We start from the raw sequence: 23,656 nt of genomic DNA on the forward strand, positions 1-23,656 counted from the left end.
CACTCAATTTGTGAACTAATGGAAAATATTAGGAGAATGAAATTTTATATTTGAAAACCTTGTGTACATAAGTTGTTGTGTGCAAAGTTTCACGTTTATCACACCTTTAATTCCAGAGATATAAAAAGCCAAAGTTTACAATTTTTTCGTGCCGCAAATATTTTGGACCAAGTTTGCTCCAAGTTTTATTCATGGAAATCGCTCATGAAGATTTTTTTTTATTATTTTGTTTAATAGAGCGCAAAAAGTTGTACAAGATGGCCAAGTTTTGTTTCTCTCAATAAAATATTGCCGGAGATACAGTGTCTCAAAGTTGCCGAAATCTCGGAGTCATACTATAGAAGGCTGCAGTATGGGGTCAAACAGATTACTATATCTCAGCAAGTATTGCATCGGTGAACGTAAAACTTTACCAATGTTCACTGGGGACATGTATGAATGTTCACAGAAAATTTCATCGAAATCCGTGATGGTCGAGCAGGGCACTTCTCTGAAATCAGACCACTTGACATGGAATGACCCTTTTAACCATGAGCCATTTTTTCTTCTTTTCACCTTTGCAAATACATAGAAAGCATCTGGACTGGGCTTCCGAGATGGTATTTTTGAACAATGTTCACGCCTGATTTAGTGTCCTAACCTTAGCAGCCGATCATTGTAGTTTCTTTTTAACCACTTTCCTCATTTTATTATAGTTGCCCTTTCAAAAATTAAATGCAGCTACAGTAGATTTCCCTTGCGGTTTCATCCCAGATAGTAGTTCAAACTTGATCAGGTTATGATCACTGATTCCCAGGGGACCCAACCCTGCCACCCTCTTGCACTATACCCTGCATGCCACCAAGGACCAGAGGCAAAATGGCTCCCCCTCTTGTCGGTTTCTGGACCAGTTGCTTCAAGAAACAGTTGTTTATTACATCTAGAAATGTTATCTCCCTGGCACTCACTGATGTAACATTTATCCAGTCAATTTTGGGGTAATTGAAATCACCCATTATTATAGCATTGCCCAATTTGCCAGCTTTCCTAATCTCTGTAAACATTTCTTCATCCGTCCCGGTGGACGGGTAGCACAGCCCTAGAAGAATACTCCTTCCCTTCACACATGAAATTTCTATCCATAATGATTCCACGCTGATATCTGTTTCATGTGGAAGGGAAAATTAGGTTCTTACCTTGGCAATTTTCTTTACTTTAGTCATAGCAGATGAATCCATTACGAGTGGGTTGTGTCGATCAACCAGCAGGGGGAGATAGAGAGCACTGAAAACCCATAGTGCTTCACGGCCAGCTAGCTCCATCTGCCTCTTCAGTATTTGAAGCTGCCAAAGCAGTGTGACACTGCCACATATAATAACATGAACTTTCCTCACAGCGGATGAACGCCCCAGAACAGGAGCAAGTATTCAAAGGAGGAACGAACGAAAACCTCCTGTAACAGATCAGGAATCCTGAAGACTGTTTTCCAACTTCTCCCAATGAGGGAACATATCTACAGGAAAAACTGAACATAAAACAACATCAATCATATAATGAACCACTGAGGGAGGGCTCATGGATTCATCTGCTATGACTAAAGGAAAGAAAATTACCAAGGTAAGAACCTAATTTTCCCTTCTTTGTCATCAAGCAGATGAATCCATTACGAGTGGGATATAACAAAGCAATCCCTAGATAGGGTGGGAACAAGCCACACCACGCGCCAGCACTCGTGCTCCAAAATGTGCGTCTCTCCTGGCAGCCACATCCAGCCTGTAATGTCGGGCAAGAGAGAGCTTTTTTTTTTTTTTTTGTTACATTTGTACCCCGCACTTTCCCACTCATGGCAGGCTCAATGCGGCTTAAATGGGGCAATGGAGGGTTAAAGTGACTTGCTCAGAGTCGCTTAGAAGCCCAAGTAACTGCACTACATATCTCTTGAAGAGAGAGTGCTCCAGTTTCAGCCCAGGAAGAGGAAATCGCTCTTGTGGAATGCGTCTTAAAGGCTTCAGGCGGAGGCCGGCCAGACAGCAGATATGCTGAAAAAATAGCTTTCTTGAGCCAATGGGCTATAGTGGCTTTAGACGCTGGAGACCCTCTGCACGGACCTGATAACAGAACAAAAAGATGATCAGAGGTCCGAAAGGCATTTGACATGCGTAGATACTGCAACAGAGCCCTTCGCACATCTAGGAGGTGCAATTGCCCAAAGGATTCTGGAAACTCCTCTTTAGAAAAGGAGGGCAGGAAAATAGGCTGGTTTAGGTGAAACGCTGAAACCACCATAGGCATGAAGGACGGCACAGTACGTACCATAACTGCGGACTCTGAGAATTACAGAAATGGGTCTTGACAGGACAGCGCCTGGAGCTCAGATACCCGTCTCGCCGATGCAATGGTCCCCAAAAAGACCGTCTTTAGGGTCACATCCTTCTCCGAAGCTCGCTGAAGCGGCTCGAAGGGTGAACACTGAAGGGCCGTTAAAACTAACCTCAGGTTCCAGGCCAGGCACAGAGCTCGCACGGGAGGACAGAGCCGAAGCACCCCTCTGAGAAACCATGCCACATCCAGACAAGCAGCCAGAGAGAGGCCAGCGACCTTCCCTCGAAAACATGCTAAGGCTGCCACTTGAACACGCAGGGAATTATAGGCAAGGCCTTTTTGTAAACCATCCTGCAAAAAGTCAAGTATCGGCGAGACAGAAGCCCGCACAGGTGTAATCGCTTTAGCAGCACACCAAGCCTCAAACTGGCGCCAAATCCTGGCATAAGCCACGGAAGTGGAACGCTTGCGGGCCTGTAGGAGACTGGAAATAACCTTACTGGAATAGCCCTTGTCTCTCAATTGCGCCCTCTCAATAGCCATGCCGTAAGACCAAAGCGGCAGGCATCCTCCATGGTTACCGGTCCCTGAGACAACAGATTCGGTACCAAAGCTAACGGCAGGGGAGCCCCCACCAGCATCCGCCGGAGGTCCGCATACCACGGCCTTCTGTGCCAATCCGGGGCGATGAGAACCACCTCTCCTTGATGTAGCCGAATCCAAAGGAGTACTCGCCCTATCAAGGGCCACGGAGGGAACACATACAGAAGGCCCTGAGGCCAGGGTTGAGCCAAGGCATCTAACCCCGCCGAGCGAGGATCTCTCCGTCTGCTGTAAAAGCATGGGACTTTGGCATTTGCGCTTGAGGCCATAAGATCCGCTGCGGGCGTCCCCCATTTGGCACAGATCTGCAGGAATACTTCGTCTGCAAGTTCCCACTCTGCTGGGTCGATTTGATTCCTACTTAGATAATCGGCTTGCACGTTGCTCTGACCTGTAATGTGAGCTGCTGACAGAAACTGCAGATGTAGCTCGGCCCAGTGGCATATCTGAGCGGCCTCTGCGGCCAGTGCTTGACACTGAGTGCCGCCTTGTCGATTTATATAGGCCACTGCTGTCGTGTTGTCTGACAGAACTCTGACAGCCAAACCTTCCGGGGTCAATTGAAAGGCCAGAAGCGCCTGGAACATCGCTGTCAACTCCAAGCGATTGATGGCCCACGCCGACTCCTCGGGTGTCCAGAGACCCTGGGCATGCCTTCCCCGGCAATGTGCACGCCTACCCCAGCAATGTGCACCTCAGCCCTTCAGGCTGGCATCTGTTACCACCAAGCCTTGCAAGGACACCTCTACCGCCGCCCTTTTGGCGGCAGAACCGCATCGTGACTCCACAAACAAGTCTCTCACCGGGGCATTGAATTCCATTCTGTAGCCATCTCTGATCAAGTCCAAAACCCACTGATCTGAGGAAATCTTGGCCCACTTCTCGAGAAAACGGGAAAGTCGTCCTCCTATAACAGGTAGCAAGGAGGGGGCCGGCATACCATCATTGAGAGGGTCGCCCTTGAACTCCAGGCCTTGAGCCAGCTGCTGCAGAACGTTTGTCCGAGCGAAAGGAGTTCCTCTGCTGAAAACGGGCACGAGAAGTGAACCCAGCAGAATGCCCCGGGCGGTACCTTCGAGCTTCTCGGAAGCGAGGTCTGTAAGAGGAGGGAACCGCCTGACCCTTGGAAGAAGGCCGCAGCCTGTCCTCAGGTAAGCGCTGGGATTTAGCATCCCCCAGGCCTTTAACAATGTTCTACTACTACTATTCAGCATTTCTATAGCGCTACAAGGCGTACGCAGCGCTGCACAAACATCTCCTACTCCTCACCAAATAGGAGAAGGCCTTGAAAGGGCAACTTCACCAACCTTTGCTTAGAGGTTCATGTCAGCCGCCCAATGCCGTAGCCATAAAAGGCGGTGAGCCGCCAACGCCACAGCCATCTCTTTAGCCGAAGCTCTGACCAGATCATAAAGGGTGTCAGCCAAGAAAGACAAGGCCGACTCCATCCGCAGTGCCACCTCTGCAAGGGGCTCCGCTCCATCTCCGGGCTGTTCCACTGCCTGTTGTAACCAAGCAAGGCAGGCTCGGGCAGCGTAACAGCTGCATGCAGACGCCCGTAAGGATAGGCCTGAAATTTCAAAGGATCGCTTTATAGCTGATTCAAGGCGTCGGTCCTGCATGTCCTTGAGGGCAACTCCTCCTTCCACTGGGAGGGTAGTTCTCTTTGTCACAGCCGTGACTAGGGCATCCACTTTAGGCACAGCTAGGCGCGCCAAATGCTCCTCGCTTAGAGGATATAATTGCCCCATAGCCCTGGCAATTTTCAAAGGCCTCTCGGGGTCAGCCCATTGAGCTGAAATAAGCTCTTGGATGGAGTCATACAAAGGAAAGGCTCGAGCAGGGTTCTTAGTACTTGTCATCCTCGGATTAGCAGAGGAGAGCTCAGCACTCGCAGGATCTTCTATAGAGAGGGCCTGCCGTGCATTAGAAATCAGCGCTGGCAGCTCATCGCGGTGGAAAATCCTCACCGCGGAAGGATCATCTGGATCCAGTGGCACCTTCCTCTGGCTCTCCAGACCACAAGGGCCTGCCAGACCCTTCAGACTCCTCACATCCCGACCACGGGGGGGGGGGGGGGGGGGGGGAACGGGGGTGCGCCACTCTCTGAAGAGGAATCCACCCTTCTGTGCTTGTCCTGCATCCATCTGTCAGGGGAAAACGCACCTGACAGCAATTCAAGGCCAGGCTCCACTGGAGGGGACACAGCCAGCCAGGCCGATTGAGACCCCTGCGGGAGAGCTCTTTTAACATAAATGCTTTATGCAGCAGCAAAACAAACTCAGGGGAGAATGGCTCACCCTGGCCTCCCGGTTCCAGTCCGGGGGAAATGGCTCTCATATTAGCCTCATTCGAGGCTCCCCTCCAGGCTCAAATCCCTCCACCTCAGCGGGGGTTGTGCCATGCTGTTCCAAAATGGCGCCAGCTCCACGGAGCGAGAAGAAACCTTGCTCGTCATGCTCGGGCCGGCTCTGACGTCAGAAGAGCATGATTTACAGAGCCCTGCTGCTGATCTGCGCTTGCCACAACGGGAACTGCGCTTAACAACCTCCGCAGCCATCGCCAAAAACGGCGGGAAATTAAAAATGGTGGATTCGCGCCAAAATCGTCCCGAATGCGGGCCCTCCCCAGAGGAGCTACAAAATGCTGGGGAGGGCCCGAAGCACAATCAGAAGAAAGTCTCTTTTCTGATATCGCAGCGCTTCCAGCGCGACACAGCTTTTTTTTTTTTTGTTAACGCTGTGAGGAAAATTAGAGGCAACAAAGCAAGAGGCAAATTTTTTTTTACACTCCAGAGGATCAGTAGCGTGGGAAAAGCAGTGAAAGGGCGAACCTATGTGCCTGCATCCACAGCGTGGGCAAAGACAGGGACAGGGCTTGCCTATGTGTCTACATCGGGGGTCGGGTAAGGCAGGTAAAGGGCGAACCTATGTGCCTTTAAAGTGGGCACCACCAACCACAACACCCCTGCTACTACTGGGAAACAGCACAGGAGCCACCCCAGGCATATTTTCTGAAGGAGCTGAATAAGCTGCGATCACCCTGCTGGGGAGATAGAGAATACTGAAGAGGCAGATGGAGCTAGCTGGCCATGAGGTACTATGGTTTTTCAGTGCTCTCTATCTCCCCCTGCTGGTTGATGGACACAACCCACTCCAAATGGATTCATCTGCTTGATGACTAGGAATGTTTATTTTATTTGACTCAATTCCCTCTTTAACATATAGCGCAACCCCCCCCCCCCCCCTCAATTTGATCCTATCATTGCGATACAATTTGTACCCTAACAGAGTGTCCATTAATTGTCCTCTTTCCAGCAAGTATCTAAGTTGCCTATTATATCTACCTTATCATTTAGTGTTATATACACTAACTTTCCCTTGTTATTTTTTAGGCTTCTAGCATTTGTATACAGGCACTTCAAATTGTGTTTTTACCTCTGATCTACAAGCTGCTTACAAGTTGAATGGGGATAATGTGCACCCTTTATCCTGCTCTCTCATTAAGAACACCTAGCTGACTTTCAGCACTGATAAAACCTCTCTATTGGGATTCCCTAAATGTTCTGTCTCAACAGTATCCTTCAAGGATATTCCACCCCGAACCATGCGATCCTAGGCAACTATCGGCTAACCCCCCCCCCACCCCCCACCTTCCAATTCTAGTTTAAAAGCTGCTTTATCTCCTTTTTAAAAGTTAGCACCAGCAGTCTGGTTCCATCCCGGTTAAGGTGGAGCACATCTTTTTGGAACAGTCTCCTCCTTTCCCAGAATATGGCCCAGTTCCTAACAAACCTAAATCCCTCATCCCTGCACCATAATCTCAACCACAGATTGAGACTTTGGAGTTCTGCCTGTCTTTTGGGTCCTGCGTGTGGAACAGGATGAATCTCTAAAAATGCTACCTTGGAGGATCTAGACATCAGCTTTCTACCTAAGAGCCTACATTTGGCTTCCAGAACCTCCCTCCCACGTTTTCCTATATCATTGGTACTCACATGTACCAAGACAGCCAGCTTCTCCCTAGTACTATCTAAGATCCTGTCTAGGTGACACGCGAGGTCAGCCACAGGCCTCCAGGCTATCTATATGCTAATAATCAAATCACCAACTACAACAGCTGTTCCACCTGGGCAGAAGTTCTCAGAGACATATCCATGGTGCAAGAGGATAGTGCATCCACTGGTGGCAAAGTCCTGGCTACAGGAATACCTCCTACTTCACCAGGATGATGCTCTCCTTCTAGGACACCTCCCTCCTCCAAGGCAGCACAGGGGCTGCCAGACTGGAGGTGGGAATTCTCTACAACATCCCTGTAGGTCTCTTCTATATACCTCACTGTCTCCCTCAGCTACACCAAGTCTGCTACTCGAGCCTTAAAAGAACAGACCTGTTCTCCGAAAACCAGGAGCTCTCTGCATCAGGCACACACATATAACCGCTCAGCTACTGGGAGATAATCATACAGGTGACACTCAGTACAAAAGACTGAATAGCACCCCTCTCACTACTGAACTGCTGTCTCCATCTTAGTATTTTCGAGTTTTTCAATAATTTAAAACGTGCTAAGATATTCAGGATATTAGTATAATATAAAAAAGTCTTCAGCTTATATGGTATACTGAGCGATTTAACATTTTCTTCTTAGAAAGTAATATAATTAAAACTCTGTAAGAGAACTCCTCGTTTGTTATCCTAATTAGAATAATCTATATAAATAATTCTCACCTCCAACGTTCTGAAGCTCACTCTGTGGCAGGGAAACACTGAAGCCCTGCACTGTTGGTAGGCTAGGCTGTCAGCACCACTCACTCTCACTCATAGACCCGCCCTCAGCCACGCCCCATCCAGACATAATTCACAACCCCAACGTTCTAATGAAGCCGGAAGCTGCAAAGTCTGCAACTTCCGTGCTGGTGTAGATTGAGATTTCCCCATGAGTGTCTGCCCCGCCCTCGCGTCACAATGTGATGACGTCGAGGGCGGAGCAATGCCACTCAACACTTATTACAACCAATCAATGCACAGCAGCAGCAACAGAAGCCCCCCCCCCTCGCGCATCACCCAAAGCACAAGACTGGCTGCTGCCCTCAACAAAAAATTGCCGCTGGACCCCCGCCCTCCTACCTAAGTCCCCGCTTCGGCTGCCTGCCTCGACTCCCCGTCCGCGCTCCCTCACCTGGACCCCGAGTGCACACCACCCTCTCTCCCCGCTCCCTCCCAGTCGCCACTGGACCTGTGGCTCTCTCCCTCCCCCCTCCCAAGTCGGCGCTGGACCCCGTCCCCCTCACCCACCCTCCTCCACGATGGACACTCGCTGCAGCTGCACGCTCGCCGTTCCGCCGCCCTCCCTCTCCAACTCTGGGTTCGCACTCTCAGACAGGACGAAGAGGGAGGGAGGGGGTCAGGGACGGGGTCCACTGGCGACTCGGGAGCGAGGGGAGGGGAACAGCACCAGGTCCGACTCCAGTGCAGCCATCATCCCCGTTCACGGAAAACAAACGAAGCAAACCTATGAGATGCTTCAGGACGTTTCATAGACAGCAGTGGAACTGACCTAAGCAAGTCTACGGTAAGCAAGGAAGCCCATTGGTTAATATATGTTTCCACTCCACCATGCAGCCGTCATTCCTATACACTCACAAACAAGCAAACCTAGGAACTGCTGCTTCACACTGTCGTTTTCAATTGTTGTTCCATCTGAAAAAATGTTGAGGAAAAAAGGAGGGGAGACACAGACAGACCCTGCAAGTGGGAGGGAGGGGGGGGATCCTGCAACGGAGACAGACCGGGGGGGGGGGGAAGACCCTGGAACTGGGAGGGAGGGGGGACCCTGGCACATACTCTCATTCTCACACACACACTCGCACCCACTCTCACTCTGTCACACACACACACTCGCACATTCACTCTCTCTCACACAGTCACTCTCACAAACATACACACTCTGAGGAAAACCTTGCTAGCACCCGTTTCATTTCTATAAGAAACGAGCCTTTTTTACTAGTTGACTATAAATGAAGAGTTGTGCTGGAGGGGGGGAGTTGAGGAAGGTGGGTGGGACTGAAGACTAAACTAGGTCCTTCTGTGTCTTCTAGAGGCTTTTATGCTGTGGTACAAAGTTCACGTTTTAAAACTAGGGGGGAAAAGAGTAATTAGAATTTATGCGCATAACTCACTAAGAATATGCTGTAATCAACTGCACCTAAATTCTAAAGTGCACAGTTCAAAAGCGGCAAGGAAATGGTCAATTTGTGGGCATTCCCAAATTTATGCGCCTTGTTACTGGGTTTGGCTCAGTCCGCATAAATCTACGCATAGGGAATACACCATGTTTTCATTGGTGTAAATGGAGGCACCTGGTTTTAGGTGCTGGGCTATCAGCTAAGCGTATTCTATATACCATGAATAAATATTATAGAATATGCTTAGGCAAAAATGATTTCCGCACAGATTTTCCAGGCGCTATACATCTCCCCTAAAACGTCTAATGCGGGAGAAATCACTGCATCAATAAGTCCCCTTGTTTCCTGGGCTTCCACTCACAGATGACACACAAAGATGGTAATATGACCGATTGTTTCCCAGATGGCAAAAAAAAAAAAGGAGCTCACATTTCTACTCAGTTTGCTGGCCCCTCTCAGAAATACACTTGGCAGGAAAAATTTCAGGCACCTAAAATCTGGCAACTGGCAGCTGCATCCAAGCTTGGGAGAAGATTTTTCCAACAGGAGCTGGGAAGAAGGACTACCAGGAGAGGGTAGATGAGAAAAGATGCAGTTGGTTGCTGGAAGGGAGGGCAGTCAGTCCATTGAGAGAGTAGCATTTTTCAGTAGCTGGGCTGAAAAGGAGCCGCTTGCCCCTGTTACTACTTGCCAAAATGGTATTTACACTGCATAGGAGTTTAATTTTGTTGTTACCATTAAATATTTTTGCTATTCCTCATATCAGGGACCATGTCTGGAATTTGGTTGGTTAAAAAAAATTTAATAAAAATTCATGTTAAAAAAAAAAAAGAAAAGATTGCAGGTGCCCAGATAAATTAAAGATAATCATGTTTAAACTGGTTATGAAGGAATAGCTGAACTAGTTTAGCCTTCAAAATGACTAATGTCTCCAACTTATAAAAAATCAATGATGCAAAGGAAGTCTAAAATGTTTTGTAAGCTATAGGTTCAAAAGAAAAAATTACAAAATCCATTACCAAAAACAGGATAGATTCTTGACATGTAATAGTTTAAACACACTGGACTTATTTATACATGACATTTTGGGCTTCCAGACAACAACCATTATTTAAAAACACCACAAGAACTAGAAGGTGAAATCATAAGTACATAACTAATGCCATACTGGGAAACACCAAAGGTCCATCAAGCCCAGCATCCTGTTTCCAACAGTGGCCAATCCAGATCACAAATACCTGGCAAGATCCCAAAAAAGTACAAAACATTTTATACGGCTTATCCCAGAAATAGCGGATTTCCCCCAAGTCCATTTAATAACGGTCTATGGACTTTTCCTCTAGGAAGCCATCCAAACCTTTTTTAAACTCCGCTAAGCTAACCGCCTTTTCCACATTCTCTGGCAACGAATTCCAGAGTTTAATTACACATTGAGTGAAAAAACATTTTCTCCGATTCGTTTTAAATTTACTACATTGTAGCTTCATCGCATGCCCCCTAGTCCTAGCATTTTTGGAAAGCGTGAACAGACGCTTCACATCTACCCATTCAACTCCACTCATTTTATAGACCTCTATCATATCTCCCCTCAGCCGCCTTTTCTCCAAGCTGAAGAGCCCCAGCCACTTTAGCCTTTCCTCAAAGGGAAGTTGTCCCATCCCCTTTATCATTTTCGTCACCCTTCTCTGCACCTTTTCTAATTCCACTATATCTTTTTTCAGATACAGCGACCAGAATTGAACACAATATTCGAGGTGCGGTTGCACCATGGAGCGATACAAAGGCATTATAACATCCTCATTTTTGTTTTCCAGTCCTTTCCTAATAATACCTAACATTCTATTTGCTTTCTTAGCCGCAGCAGCACACTGAGCAGACGGTTTCAACATATCATCAACGACGACACCTAGATCCCTTTCTTGGTCAGTGACTCCTAACGTGGAACCTTGCATGACGTAGCTATAATTCGGATTCCTCTTTCCCACATGCATCACTTTGCACTTGCTCACATTAAACGTCATCAGCCATTTAGACGCCCAGTCTCCCAGTCTCGTAAGGACCTCTTGCAATTTTTCCCAATCCTCCCGCAATTTAACGACTTTGAATAACTTTGTGTCATCAGCAAATTTAATTACCTCACTAGTTACTCCCAACTCTAGGTCATTTATAAATATGTTAAAAAGCAGCGGTCCCAGCACAGACCCCTGGGGAACCCCACTAACTACCCTTCTCCATTGAGAATACTGACCATTTAACCTTACTTTTTGAGAAAATTTACGGAAAGAACCAAAACACATAAAATCCACACTCACTGTTCAGTAATACATCAACACATCCACTTATGAATTTTCTATCCTGAAACCTCACCACACTCATACCTCTACTCACAAAAAAAAAAAAAAAAAAATGTGTATCATATGTTTTCTGTTATGATATATTGCCCCTTAGCTCTTCGTTGTTTCCTTCCAATGTTTCAACGTTCTTTTCCATTGATATATTCCTTAACGATACTTTGATTTTGTCTCGTATAACTCTTCACAATGTAATCCACACCGAATTGTAACAAAATGTATTTCCATCATTCATAATGTATTGTAAGCCACACTGAGCCCGCAAAAAGGTGGGAAAATGTGGGATACAAATGCAATAAATAAAATAAATAAATAAATACTCTCTGTTTTCTATCTTTCAACCAGTTTTTAATCCACAATAGAACACTACCTCCTATCCCATGACTCTCCAATTTCCTCTGGAGTCTTTCATGAGGTACTTTGTCAAATGCCTTCTGAAAATCCAGATACACAATATCCACCGGCTCACCTATATCCATCCACATGTTTGTTCACCCCTTCAAAGAAATGTAGTAGATTGGTGAGGCAAGATTTCCCTTCACTAAATCCATGTTGACTGTCTCATTAATCCATGCTTTTGAATATGCTCTGTAATTTTGTTCTTAATAACAGTCTCTACCATTTTGCCTGGCACAGACGTCAGACTCACCGGTCTATAATTTCCCAGATCTCCTCTGGAACCTTTTTAAAAAATCGGCGTTATATTGGCCACCCTCCAGTCTTCCGGTACCACACTCAATTTTAAGAATAAATTACATATTTCTATCAATAGCTCTGCAAGCTCATTTTTCAGTTCTATCAGTACTCTGGGATGAATACCATCCGGTCCAGGAGATTTGATACTCTTCAGTTTGTAGAACTGCCCCATTACATCCTCCAGGATTACAGAGAATTCATTAAGTTTCTCCAACTCGTCAGCTTTGAATACCATATCCGGCACCGGTATCACTCCCAAATCCTCTCTCCGCTACGGCTTTGTCTTCCCTGATTGGCCCTTTTACTCCTCGGTCACCTAGCGGTCCAACCGATTCTTTTGCCAGCTTTCTGCTTTTAATATACCTAAAAAAAAAATTATTACGTGTTTTTGCCTCCAACACAATCTTTTTTTCAAAATCCCTCTTAGCCTGCCTTATCAGCGCTTTGCATTTGACTTGACATTCCTTATGCCGTTTCTTATTATTTGTCTGTTCCTTCTTCCATTTTCTGAAGGATTTTCTTTTAGCTCTAATAGCTTCCTTCACCTCACTTTTTAACCACGCCAGCTGTCGTTTGGTCTTCCGTAGTCCTCTTTTAATAAGCGAAATATATTTGGCCTGGGCTTCCAGGATGGTGTTTTTGAACAGCATCCACGCCTGATGTAAATTTTTGACCCTCGCAGTCGCTCCTCTAAGTTTTCTTTTCACCGTTCTTCTCATTTTATCATAGTTCCCTTTTTTAAAGTTAAACGCTAACGTATTTGATTTCCGTATACTTACTTCAAAGCTAATATCAAATCCGATCATATTATGATCACTGTTATCAAGCGGCCCCAGCACCATTACCTCCCACACCAGATCATGCGCTCCACTAAGGACTAGGTCTAGAATTTTTCCTTCTCTCGTCGGCTCCTGTAACAGCTGCTCCATAAAGTTGTCCTTGATTTCATTGTCTGTTCATCCTGGCAAGGCAGACAGTAGTACACGCCTATCACTATCCTTTTCCCCTTTACACATGGAATTTCAATCCACAGTGATTCCAAGAAGTGTTTTGTTTTCTGCAGAATTTTCAATCTATTTAATTCAAGGCTCTCGTTAACATACAATGCTACCCCTCCATCAATTCGATCCACACCCTATCACTACGATATAATTTGTACCCCGGTATGAGTGTCCCTCATAGTTATCCGCCTTCCACCAGGTCTCAGAGATGCCTATTATATCTAATTTTTCATTTAGTGCAATATATTCTAACTCTCCCATTTTATTTCTTAGGCTCCTGGCATTCGCATATAGACATTTCAAACTATGTTTGTTGTTCCTATTTACATCATGCTCAGTACTTGACAGTATTAATTTGCAATCTTTTGTCTGATTTTTATTTTTATTTAAGGACACCTGATCTACTACGGTCTCTTTTGCAACCTCACTATCAGCTATCGTCCCTGTTTTGGCGATACCTTTGAAAGATACCTTATCCCGAACCATGCGCTTTTGAGCGACTGTCGGCCTGCCCCCATTTCTAGTTTAAAAGCTGCTCTATCTCCTTTTTAAATGCCAATACCAACAGCCTGGTCCCACCCTATCACTTCCTTTCGGAATAGGCTCCCCCTTCCCCAGAATGTTGCCTAGTTCCTAACAAATCTAAAACCCTCCTCCCTGCACCATCGTCTCATCCATGCATTGAGACTCCGGAGCTCTGCCTGTCTCTTGGGCCCTGCGCATTGAATGGGTAGCATTTCAAAAAATGCTACCCTAGAGGATCTGGATTTGAGCTTTCTACCTAAGAGTCTAAATTTGGCTTCCAGAACCTCTCTCCCACATTTTCCTATGTCATTGGTACCCACATGTACGAAGATAGTTGACTCCTCCCTAGGTGACGCATGAGGTCCACCACCTTCGCACCAGGCAGGCAAGTCACCAGGTGATCCTCACGTCCTTTTTAAATGCCGATGCTAGCAGCCTGGTCCCACCCTGGTTAAGGTGGAGCCCATCCTTTCGGAATAGGCTCCCCCTTCCCCAGAATGTTGCCCAGTTCATACCTGTTAAAGTTCCTTGAGTTCTGCAAGACAAGACAAACAGGTTGTGACACTTTCTTAAAAGCAGATGGAGATAAAGAAACTGAATTATTCCTATATCACATCACTAGTTTAGTTGAGCTGGTGGCAGTGGCATTTTCCATTATGCCACTGCCAAAGCAGGTTTTACATCCACCATTGTCATACACCACTTTAGCCCCACTGAAAACCACTGTGGCTTATACGTCTAACATGACAGCACAACTTAGAATGAACTGTCAACAAATAAGGCCAACCCAAACCAAGAGAGGCCCTGGACAGGGACAGTAGGTAAAGGAAGGAGACATTATGGGCTCTTTTTAGAAAGCCACAGTAGTGATTCCCTTAAGCAGGGAATAAGGCTGGCCAGACCAAATCAGACATCATTTTTGAACCTGCAGGGGAGTCAAGGGGAACTATACCCTGTATACGGACAAAAGGAGTGGGGGGGGGGGGATGGAGACCCGCATCCCTCAGGCAAGGTCCTGTAGCCAAAAGTCTCACCCGGTGGAACTAAGAAGTGTGACTGGGTGCTGCGGAGCCAAGCACCATGTTCAACCAGGTATGGCTCCGAGGCCATTAGGCTCGACCTTGCTGTACTGATGCAACCAAACAGAGCAGGGAGCTAGCCCAGGTACAGGAGCGCCTTGCACTACAGCATGACCTACCACCTGATGAAGGAAGTGAAAAATGCTGGATTGTTCCAGGGAGCCCCACTGCTTATAATGGTAATATCACTGACTTTGGTTTTCTCTACCTCCACCTGTTGGCAGGGAAAGGAAAACACACATTTATGCAGAATGGTGGAACAGACGCTAAGAAAAGAAATTAATAAATACATGTACTTCCAAATAATGGAGTAAAGCTCTGGGGCCGTCCAGCTTATCAGTCTTCTAAGTTGTTACTGACTAAGCCCAGACTGGAAATGCTGGAATCAAAACTACCTGACTCAGATGAAATGCAGACAACCTTAGGAAAGAACGATATCACTGGCGGAAAAGACCAAGTTAAGGTCTCACTGCAGCAGCACTGACCACTTTGGGGAACAAATGTACTTAACTCCTTGCACAGTTGTACAATATGAGGCTGAGCCACCATGGAGCCTCCCAAGCAGTTTATCTTAAAAGAAGGAAACAGCTGCAACCAGCACCTTCAGAAAGCCTAGGGCTAGTCTCTGCTGCAAGCCTTTTGCAGAGTTGAGACTGACAGGCCCAAGCATCTGCCAAGAAGAAAAGTTCTGCTCTACACAGCTGTGCTCTAAGGATCAGCAGCGTCAGATGTACGCAAAGGATGTCAATCACTTACAGGCCCCAAAAAGAGTAAAGGTGACTGAAGCAAGTAGCCTCCTCCTAGGACACTGCCTCTCAAGTGCCAGACCATAAACCAGAAAGAGATAGGGTCCTCCATTTCCATTCAGGATCTCCTACCCTAGTGGAAGCAGGGGCGGAGGGACCTTCCAAAATATGAAGAAAATACCAGAGACAGCAAGGACAATCTGGAGCTACCAAAAGCACACAAAAAAGGACTTTTAGCCAACCTGTGAAGAGCCCTATTTATCAATGGCCAAAGATAATACACAGAGGCTCCCAGTGGGGCCATAGCTATACCAAAGAATCGATGCTTGCTGAGGCACTCTCCATCCTATGGCTGAAAAACTGCAGACACTTGACATTCTGCTTCATCACCATCAGCTGGAGGATTCCAGTAGTCCACCAAAAGGTGGAATGCAGAAGAAGTGACATGATGTGCAGCGGTTCGCTTCCTTCTCATCCTGTTGTGCAATCTCTGTGAGGGAGGAGGGTGAGAGACCCATTAATGGCACTTCACAGAATTCTGCACAATAAGTGCAGATTTCTTCATGTTCTGCAGGGGTGGGAAATTCTGTGGAAATTCAATGCTGCACAGTAACGCAGAATTCCTCCAGGAGTAGGAAATTAACAGCCAAGAACAAATTTCACCTTATGTTATTGCAGGGGCATTTTGTGCCTTGGGACCTACAGGTGTGTTCTGAAACAGCACAGACCATATGCCAGCAGAAGGAGCCAAATCCTGAACCGGTGAGACTGCAGGGACCACAAGGACAGCAGAACATGCTGCAGAGGTCATATCTGGGCAGTTGCCCAAGAAATAAACTCCAGGGTCGGGCACTTGCCGAAGAAATAACCCCCAGGGTTGCTGCCACAGAACTGAGCATCTGTAGAACAACCCAAGCACTTGCAGCTGAAACTGAAGCTTGCTTGCTCAGGCTTGCAGAAGGAAGAGCAACCTCAAATGGGCCCAAGTGATTCTTGGTAAAGTTTAACACCCGGACAAGGCTATGCAGGAAGGAGACTACTCGAACTGTCGTCCTCCTCTGAATCTGCCCAAATCAGTCAATCATTCAGGTAAGGATGCACACCAATCCCTTCCTTGTAATGGAACAAGGAGCCATAACCATTACCTTGGCAAAGGCATGAGATCCTGTAGTCAGGCCAAACAGAAGGCTAAAATGTTTTCCCCTAGGGCAACCCTCTTAACCCTCTCCTAGAGGTATACCTAATCATTCGGGTATCATGATTACCACGATGAACTACATAGGTTCATAAGCGTCACCATACTGGGACAGACCAGAGGTCTATCAAGCCTAGTATCCTGTTTCCAACAGTGGCCAATCCAGGTCACAAGTACCTGGGAAGATCCCAAAAGTAAAATATTTTATGCTGTTTATCCCAGGAATAAGCAGTGGATTTTCCCATTTCCATCTTAATAATGGCTTATGGACTTTTCCTTTAGGAAATAGCTTAGCAGAGTTTTAAAAAGGTTTGGACTTACTGCTTCCACCACATTCTCTGTGATGAATTCCATTATTTAATTACATGTTGAGTGAAGAAATATTTTCTCTAGTTTGTTTTAAATTTACTACTTAGTAGATTCATTGCATGCCCCCCACCCCCAGTCCTTATATTTTTGGAAAGAGTAAACAAGCAATTCTACTCCACTAGTATTTTATAGATCCTTATTTTTCTGAAGAGTAAATAAACTTTCATGGCGCAATTATAGCCTCTTGTGCCCAGTTTTACCTTCTAGTAATCTCTAAGGGGTCCTTTTACTAAGCTAAGAAATGGGCTTAGTGCGCCCTTATGTGGGCCTTTCCAGCAAACTAAGCCAATTTCTAGTACTGCCGTCAAAAACAGCTTTTTTCAGTTTTGTTTCATTAAAGCTCATACACCAATGTTAGATTTAGCGCAAAACCATTTTTTAAATTATCCTTAATGCCCCTATTTAGGTGGCATTAAGGGCTTCTGCATATGAACATCCTAACCAGTTAGAAGGACGGTCATATGCACAAGCTAGCTGATTACTACAGCCAAGCCCCCTCCACAAAAATATTTGAAAAATATTTCCCACACGATTAGAAAATGCAGATTACAAAATCACAGTTTCGCACATCCTGTGTTAGACCATTTTTGCTGCGTAAGGCATGCATTAGCTCTTAACACAGCTCAGTAAAAGGGCCCCTAAAACTAAATACTTTCAAGACAATATACCAAAGATTATATAATATTTGACATTAGCAATTGTTATCAAGCACCATACAGAATTCTTTATTTCTCAGCTCATCCTTATGTTTCAGGGTGGAAAAATATTACAAAATTTAGATGCTGGTCATATTTTTCAACCAGCCAGAGCAAAAATATAGTTCCCCTTGCAACTTTTTCCACTCACGTTGCACATTTTGCTCCTTAGTTCTCATTTTGTCAGTTTGTGCCCATTTGTAATGTTTCATTTGCTTGTTTTTATTGCTTTTTTTTAATCTTGCCTTTCTAGCCTCTCTTTAAAGAAGGCAGCAGTAGCAGCAGTCAATCCCAAATTAAGGGTCAATTTTAACAGAAGTGCATCTTCTTCTAGGCTGACCATCACACAAAATTATTCCAGCTATAGTAAGGAAGATGTACCAGAACTGTAAGGACTAGTTTCTACTACTGTTACTACTACATTTCTAGCAGAATATAAAAGTAGTAGCCTGGGAGAGCGCACTTAACACATTGTGCTTATACTATAGATATAATTTGTACAATGCTAATTGAAAAGCACAAGCGCATGAAATTTTAAGACCAACTGCAATAGACAGGAAATTCTATACAGAACTAATTACCTAATCAGAATCTTCTTATACCGCAACATAGCCAGAAAATTTGAAACAGATATGACACCAAACATAAAAGCTATTAGGAAGATAAGTCAATATAGAATCAGTTAATCTTTGTTTCTCTTTCTTTCCAACAGGATAAAAGTGCTTACACTTGAAGAATTTCTTCACTCTGATGGGAGGAAAGAAGGAAAAATTAAAATCAAGTTTTCAGGTGCATAAATCCAGCATTATAGTACCTGAACTTGTAACGTGACTTAAGCTTAGATTTAGCAAAGGCAAGTAATTAAATCAAGTAGTTAATGATGTGCCATCTGAAGCAACCTACAGATAATGGAAATTAGAAAAGAAAAAAAATAGACGCCTTGTTAGTGGGACTTAGGTACAAGTATTTTCTTGAACACTAACCCCCACCCCACACACACACACATTTCTCCTCATCTCCCTCTTCCTGAAGCTTTTTCTCCCTACAATATTGTGATGACCCCAATCTTCTTTCTCAGTCTCTTCTCCTTTTGTCTTTTTCCTCTTGTAGCAGAAATGTCAAATATCCCATGGACTATATGCACCTCAGCAAGGTTTGTTTTGCCAACGTGTCTGTCTCCCTGTCAGGAGTCTGAGAAAAATGAACACTGAAGCAGTGACAGCAACCACCACCAATCCTCAATCTTAGAACTCCAGCTTCAGTAGTATTTTTATAAATATTGTAGTCTTTTCTCTGGTACCTCTTTTCTCTTATCCTCCAATTCCAGACTCTCTAAGAAACAGGTAACTATTTTTCCACTCCCACCAAGGGCCGTAATGTCAGGGAGTGAGGGAATGCCCTCCTGCCCCACCCTCACCCCACTTGCCCACATCAGGTATATTTTGTTCCAGCGTGGCCAACAACTGAAATGAGTTTGACACCCATCTTATACTGTACAATAGTATAGTACCACAAGTAGGCTACAGGAAGAGAGTTGGCAGGAAACACTTCTCTCAAGCATTACCTCTCCTCCTGGTTATCAGTACTTGCAGTAATAACCAATAAGATGTTAGAAGATGCAAATACAAGCTGCACCTGAGAATCTGCATCCAAGAAATACTAATGCTGTAGTGCCAGCAAGCTATTGGCAACTTTCAATTTCCACTTACCAATGCCCAGCTGATTACCAGGAATTATATGCCCTTGAAGTATTATTTGCTTTATTTCTGTGCGTGGCAGAAACAGTATTGGAAAAATGACTTCTGAAAGGAAAATGAATCTGCTGAAAAGCAGTGTATTCCTTCCTTATTCCTGTTTGCAAGTAGACCAGAACTCGCCAAGAATCAAAAGCAGTCAGCTTTAAAAATGAGAATCAAAGTCATTACTGCTCAATGAGCGCTAGTCCTGTTCATAAATGAGGAAGGAAAGAAATATTTTGAGAGCTGTAGAACGACTCAATTTCTGGAGAGAAGCTTGAGGCTAATGCTGACTTTCTGACACCCCTTTCAGATGTATTACACAAAACTGCAGTACATTTCAAATGGAAGGAACATGACTACAAACAGTGCCCTCCCCCCCACAACATCTGGCCAACTGAAATGTAAACACCCACTTATATAAAAAAAAATGTTCAGTTTCTTCAAATGAGATATACATATTGTAACTAGGCAGACAGCAAACCGAATATGTGCTAATTGACTGCGAGTCAAACAAAAATGTTTAACAACAGGGACACCTGTCAGTAGATACCATGATACAATATTTAGTCAGCTTTATAACACTACATTGTTATATCATTATGTATGACTGCATTTGCAGTTTAAAAAACAGATCATACTATAAAGCTGCTAAAATGTTCTATCAAAATGTAACATCAATGAAATATGTTATCTTTAGCTGCTTTGTTCTATGATAATTTGGAACGACACTATCCTGCTGAGCTCCTTTCTGCCATTAAGACCTCTCTGCAGCACAACCTGTCCAATTTCCTACAGCTGCACAGGAATTTCCTTTGCTCAAACCAAAAGACTAGTAATTGTTTTCAAAACCACATTTTAAAAGCCCTGCAAAAGCATTACATTGTTTTAAGTAGCATTATAATCTTCTTAATGTAACTGGATTAAAGAGGCAGAATGAATTGATCTAGAAGCAAAAGAATTGAGCTGGGAATGACTGAACTACAACCAAATGAGATGTCATTAGGGAACACTTCTGTATCAACATACTGTATTAAGCTAATTCTGCATTATTAGAATATCTTATAGATGAATTGAAAATACAATATTCCTTCATGTTAATACATCTGCATACACAGGGCAAAGACAAGACAGTGACTGGTCATCAAGAAATGAACAGAATAAGTAAAACATGAATCATTAACCAGTCCAGCTGGCAATCTGTTTATATGACATTTTCTAGAAAACGACCATGGTATACACATAAAAATAACTATTTTTCAAATTCCCCAGTCAGAAAGTGTCTCAAATTTATGAAAACCAGATTTGGCACACACTGTGTAGCCAACAGCAAACATTAGACAATCTTACTTTGAAATTTCACATACTGCTTGAAAGTAACAGCTGAGTTGTAACAGCAAATACTGTAGAAACAAAAAAAAAATCCCCAAAAGTCTATTAGACTTCCCAGTTACACTGGACCTGGAATTTCACAGTGCATTGCATTGCATCCAAAAAAGAGAATTCTGAAATGCTCAGAACTTCATAATCACACAAAGTGAACCTGAAAAAGGAAACCTATTAAGCCTTGACGCTCACGTACATATCACCATCTCTGGGAAACTTCTATGATGGCCCAGATAAGAAGTATTAGGACTTACAAAGAATCCAGTTTTTCTGCACAGTATGATTGGTAGTACACTGCATGCAAGATAAAATTCACAGCAGCTAGTTACAGGACATAACCACTGTACAGTAGCCAGGCCAACAAGAAGAGGGAATGTGGCACCAAGGAAAAATGTAATTTCCCTTTAATCAAGGAAACCTAGGAAGCAACAACACCCAATCAGAAATCCATTCCAAAAAAATCACACAAACGTCTTGTTTCTATGAGGTCAAAAAGAATAAAGTGAAAATGAAACAGATATATCACAGAATATAAGTATAATTACTTAATCTGCAGTTGAAAAAAAATGATTACCTTATGATAAGAGTGAATTAAAGAGTTATACTAAAACTCAGAATAAGCATAGTAAGGGTAATTCTGCTTTGAGGAAACTAAATTTTGGAAAAACTACTGCAGAAATCAAATCAACTAAATTACAGACAGCTTATAAAAAACTGAGTTATGCTTTAAGGAACAGTATATGGTCATCTCTGAATCTTCTCCCATATAGGACCAATTTATGTGCTTCAATATATTACATAAATCCTACGTGTAAAGAGAAAAACAAACCTGTAACGGAAGCAAGATCTCACAAGAAATGTATGTACAGCAGAAAAACTCAGCCAGGCTACTTAAATTATATCTGCCTAGGAAACACTTTTTTTAAATGCCATTTAAATCTCCCCGAGCACTACTCCTCATATTTCATTTCTTCTAGGCTACCTTGGAATTATTATCAATGAAAGTGTAAGTCTGTAGAGGATGAAAGATTTAATGCATTAGATATTTATGATCCTCTAGTGATAAAATCACTGTGCAAAACTGACATTTATGGATAGTTATCGACGTTCAGGTCAAAGCTACAGAACTTGGGTGGGTAAGTCACTTAAGGACACACCCACTTAGGTTACAATTAGCACTACAGAATATGATTCTTTCCTAAAACTAGACAAACCTACTGCCTAATGATGTCAAAGACTGAAAGGACCACTGTTAAGCCAGCATCCACTGCAGTGATATCTGGCAGAGGACAGAACAGGAAGTGTATTTTTAAGTAATTGTTATATTGTTTAAATGAGGAATCCAACGGTGTCCTGAAATGTATCAGGAAGTGTGTTAAGCCTCAAAAGAGCACGAGCACAGATAGGAGTTTCTTTGCGATAGTACTAAAGCGCTAGCTTTAAATCCCTTACAACTTGGATGCATGTGAAGGGAAATGTATAAACTGCCCAGGCAGATAACACTTTAGCTCTACTCATTTCATCTGAGCTACATAACAATTAGATGATACCAAACATGCCAGAACAATTTCAGGCTAGGAAGAACCGCAAGGCTAACTGTAGCATGGCCGTTTTAAATAGGAAGTAAAGCTGAACAAGGTCATTCTCAAGTTCTCTTGACAGGTTTCACGCTGTTTTGTTTAAGTGTGTCCCACATGAAATCTATGCAAAAAAAAAAAAAAAAAAAACCTCAACTGTACCAGATCTGAGAGACCTTCGAAAGTTACGTGTCTGCTTTCTTTCTCACTTTTACCATCTAGCTACAGGCAGTGGCTAAATGTGAAGTCACACTGGAATAGCGTGATCATCTTTAAGAAATAGGGGGTATGGTCGTTCAGGGTTGGGTGTACTATACCCCCTCCCCCAAAGTTGGATGGGGTTTTTTTTTATTTGCATTCTACCTTTTCTCACTATTCTCTGAACACTTAAGAGGATCTTCACTTTGGGCCACCAGCCCCAAAGGAAACCACCAACCGTGACATCGGACTACTAGACACATGGGCACAAACCTCAACAACAAAATGGCACACGCAACCTTTTGTAATGAAACTGGCAAAACCTTTAGCCAATAAATACTCAAAGGGGGGGTGGGGGAAGCCCTGACACCCACTGCCAGTAATTGTCCTTTTTGCCTCCTCTCATTCGGCCGGAGTCGTTACTCACCGTCGCCGGCGGGCAGCCCTCGTTCTTTCTTCTCGTCGCATTTGTTACACTCGCTGAAGTAAAGCAGCAGGAACATATCCAAAAACACCCAAACCAAGGAGGTGGCCAGGACCACCTTGCAGTAGGCAAATTTTTTCATATCACAAAATTAAAAAAAAAAAAAATAATAAAACTAATAAATAAACCAGGAAGGGAAAAGGGGTGGCGAAGGGTGGTTTAATCCAGTTTCATTGGAGGAGACCTTCACATCCTGGAAAAGACAAAGTAGGAAGAGGAAAAAAAATTGTAAGGAAAAAAAAAAAGATAGAAAATCCCCAAGTTGATATCTTCCGGTGTGCGCGAGTATCAAAGAGGAGTCTTTCCCCCCCTCCCCCCGGCCCAGCGCAGATCCCCCCCGCCCCTGGATGCTAGCGATAGCTCCGCTCCCAGGAGCGCCACCGCCAGCTTCCGCCGTATGCGCGCTCCCCTCCCTCACCGGGAGCCGCGTGCCCGAGGGAGAAGGGAGGGATTGGGAACTCGGAGGTGATTACGCGCCTGCGCAAGGGCGGGGAGACCGGTGACGTTACCTGCGGGTGGCGTTGCCGCAG

General features: G+C 44.4%; 1 protein-coding gene across 2 annotated transcripts in view; it reads right to left on the reverse strand.

Annotated features, from left to right (window-relative positions):
• GALNT1 (polypeptide N-acetylgalactosaminyltransferase 1) overlaps window positions 1–23,446 on the reverse strand; it is a 214,007-nt gene extending 190,561 nt beyond the window's left edge. Inside the window, exon 1 of one of the 2 annotated variants that reach the window (XM_030204622.1) lies at window positions 23,070–23,446. In XM_030204622.1, the coding sequence (XP_030060482.1) occupies window positions 23,070–23,208 (139 nt within the window). In that variant the 5' untranslated portion in view covers window positions 23,209–23,446. Of the gene's footprint in view, window positions 1–18,326; window positions 18,430–23,069 lie in introns of those variants that run through there. The other variant, XM_030204632.1, reaches the window with a different exon arrangement.
• Window positions 23,447–23,656: the final 210 nt, after the last annotated feature.

The sequence above is a fragment of the Microcaecilia unicolor genome, chromosome 1 (genome assembly GCF_901765095.1).
Source record: "Microcaecilia unicolor chromosome 1, aMicUni1.1, whole genome shotgun sequence".
Lineage (NCBI taxonomy): Eukaryota > Metazoa > Chordata > Amphibia > Gymnophiona > Siphonopidae > Microcaecilia > Microcaecilia unicolor.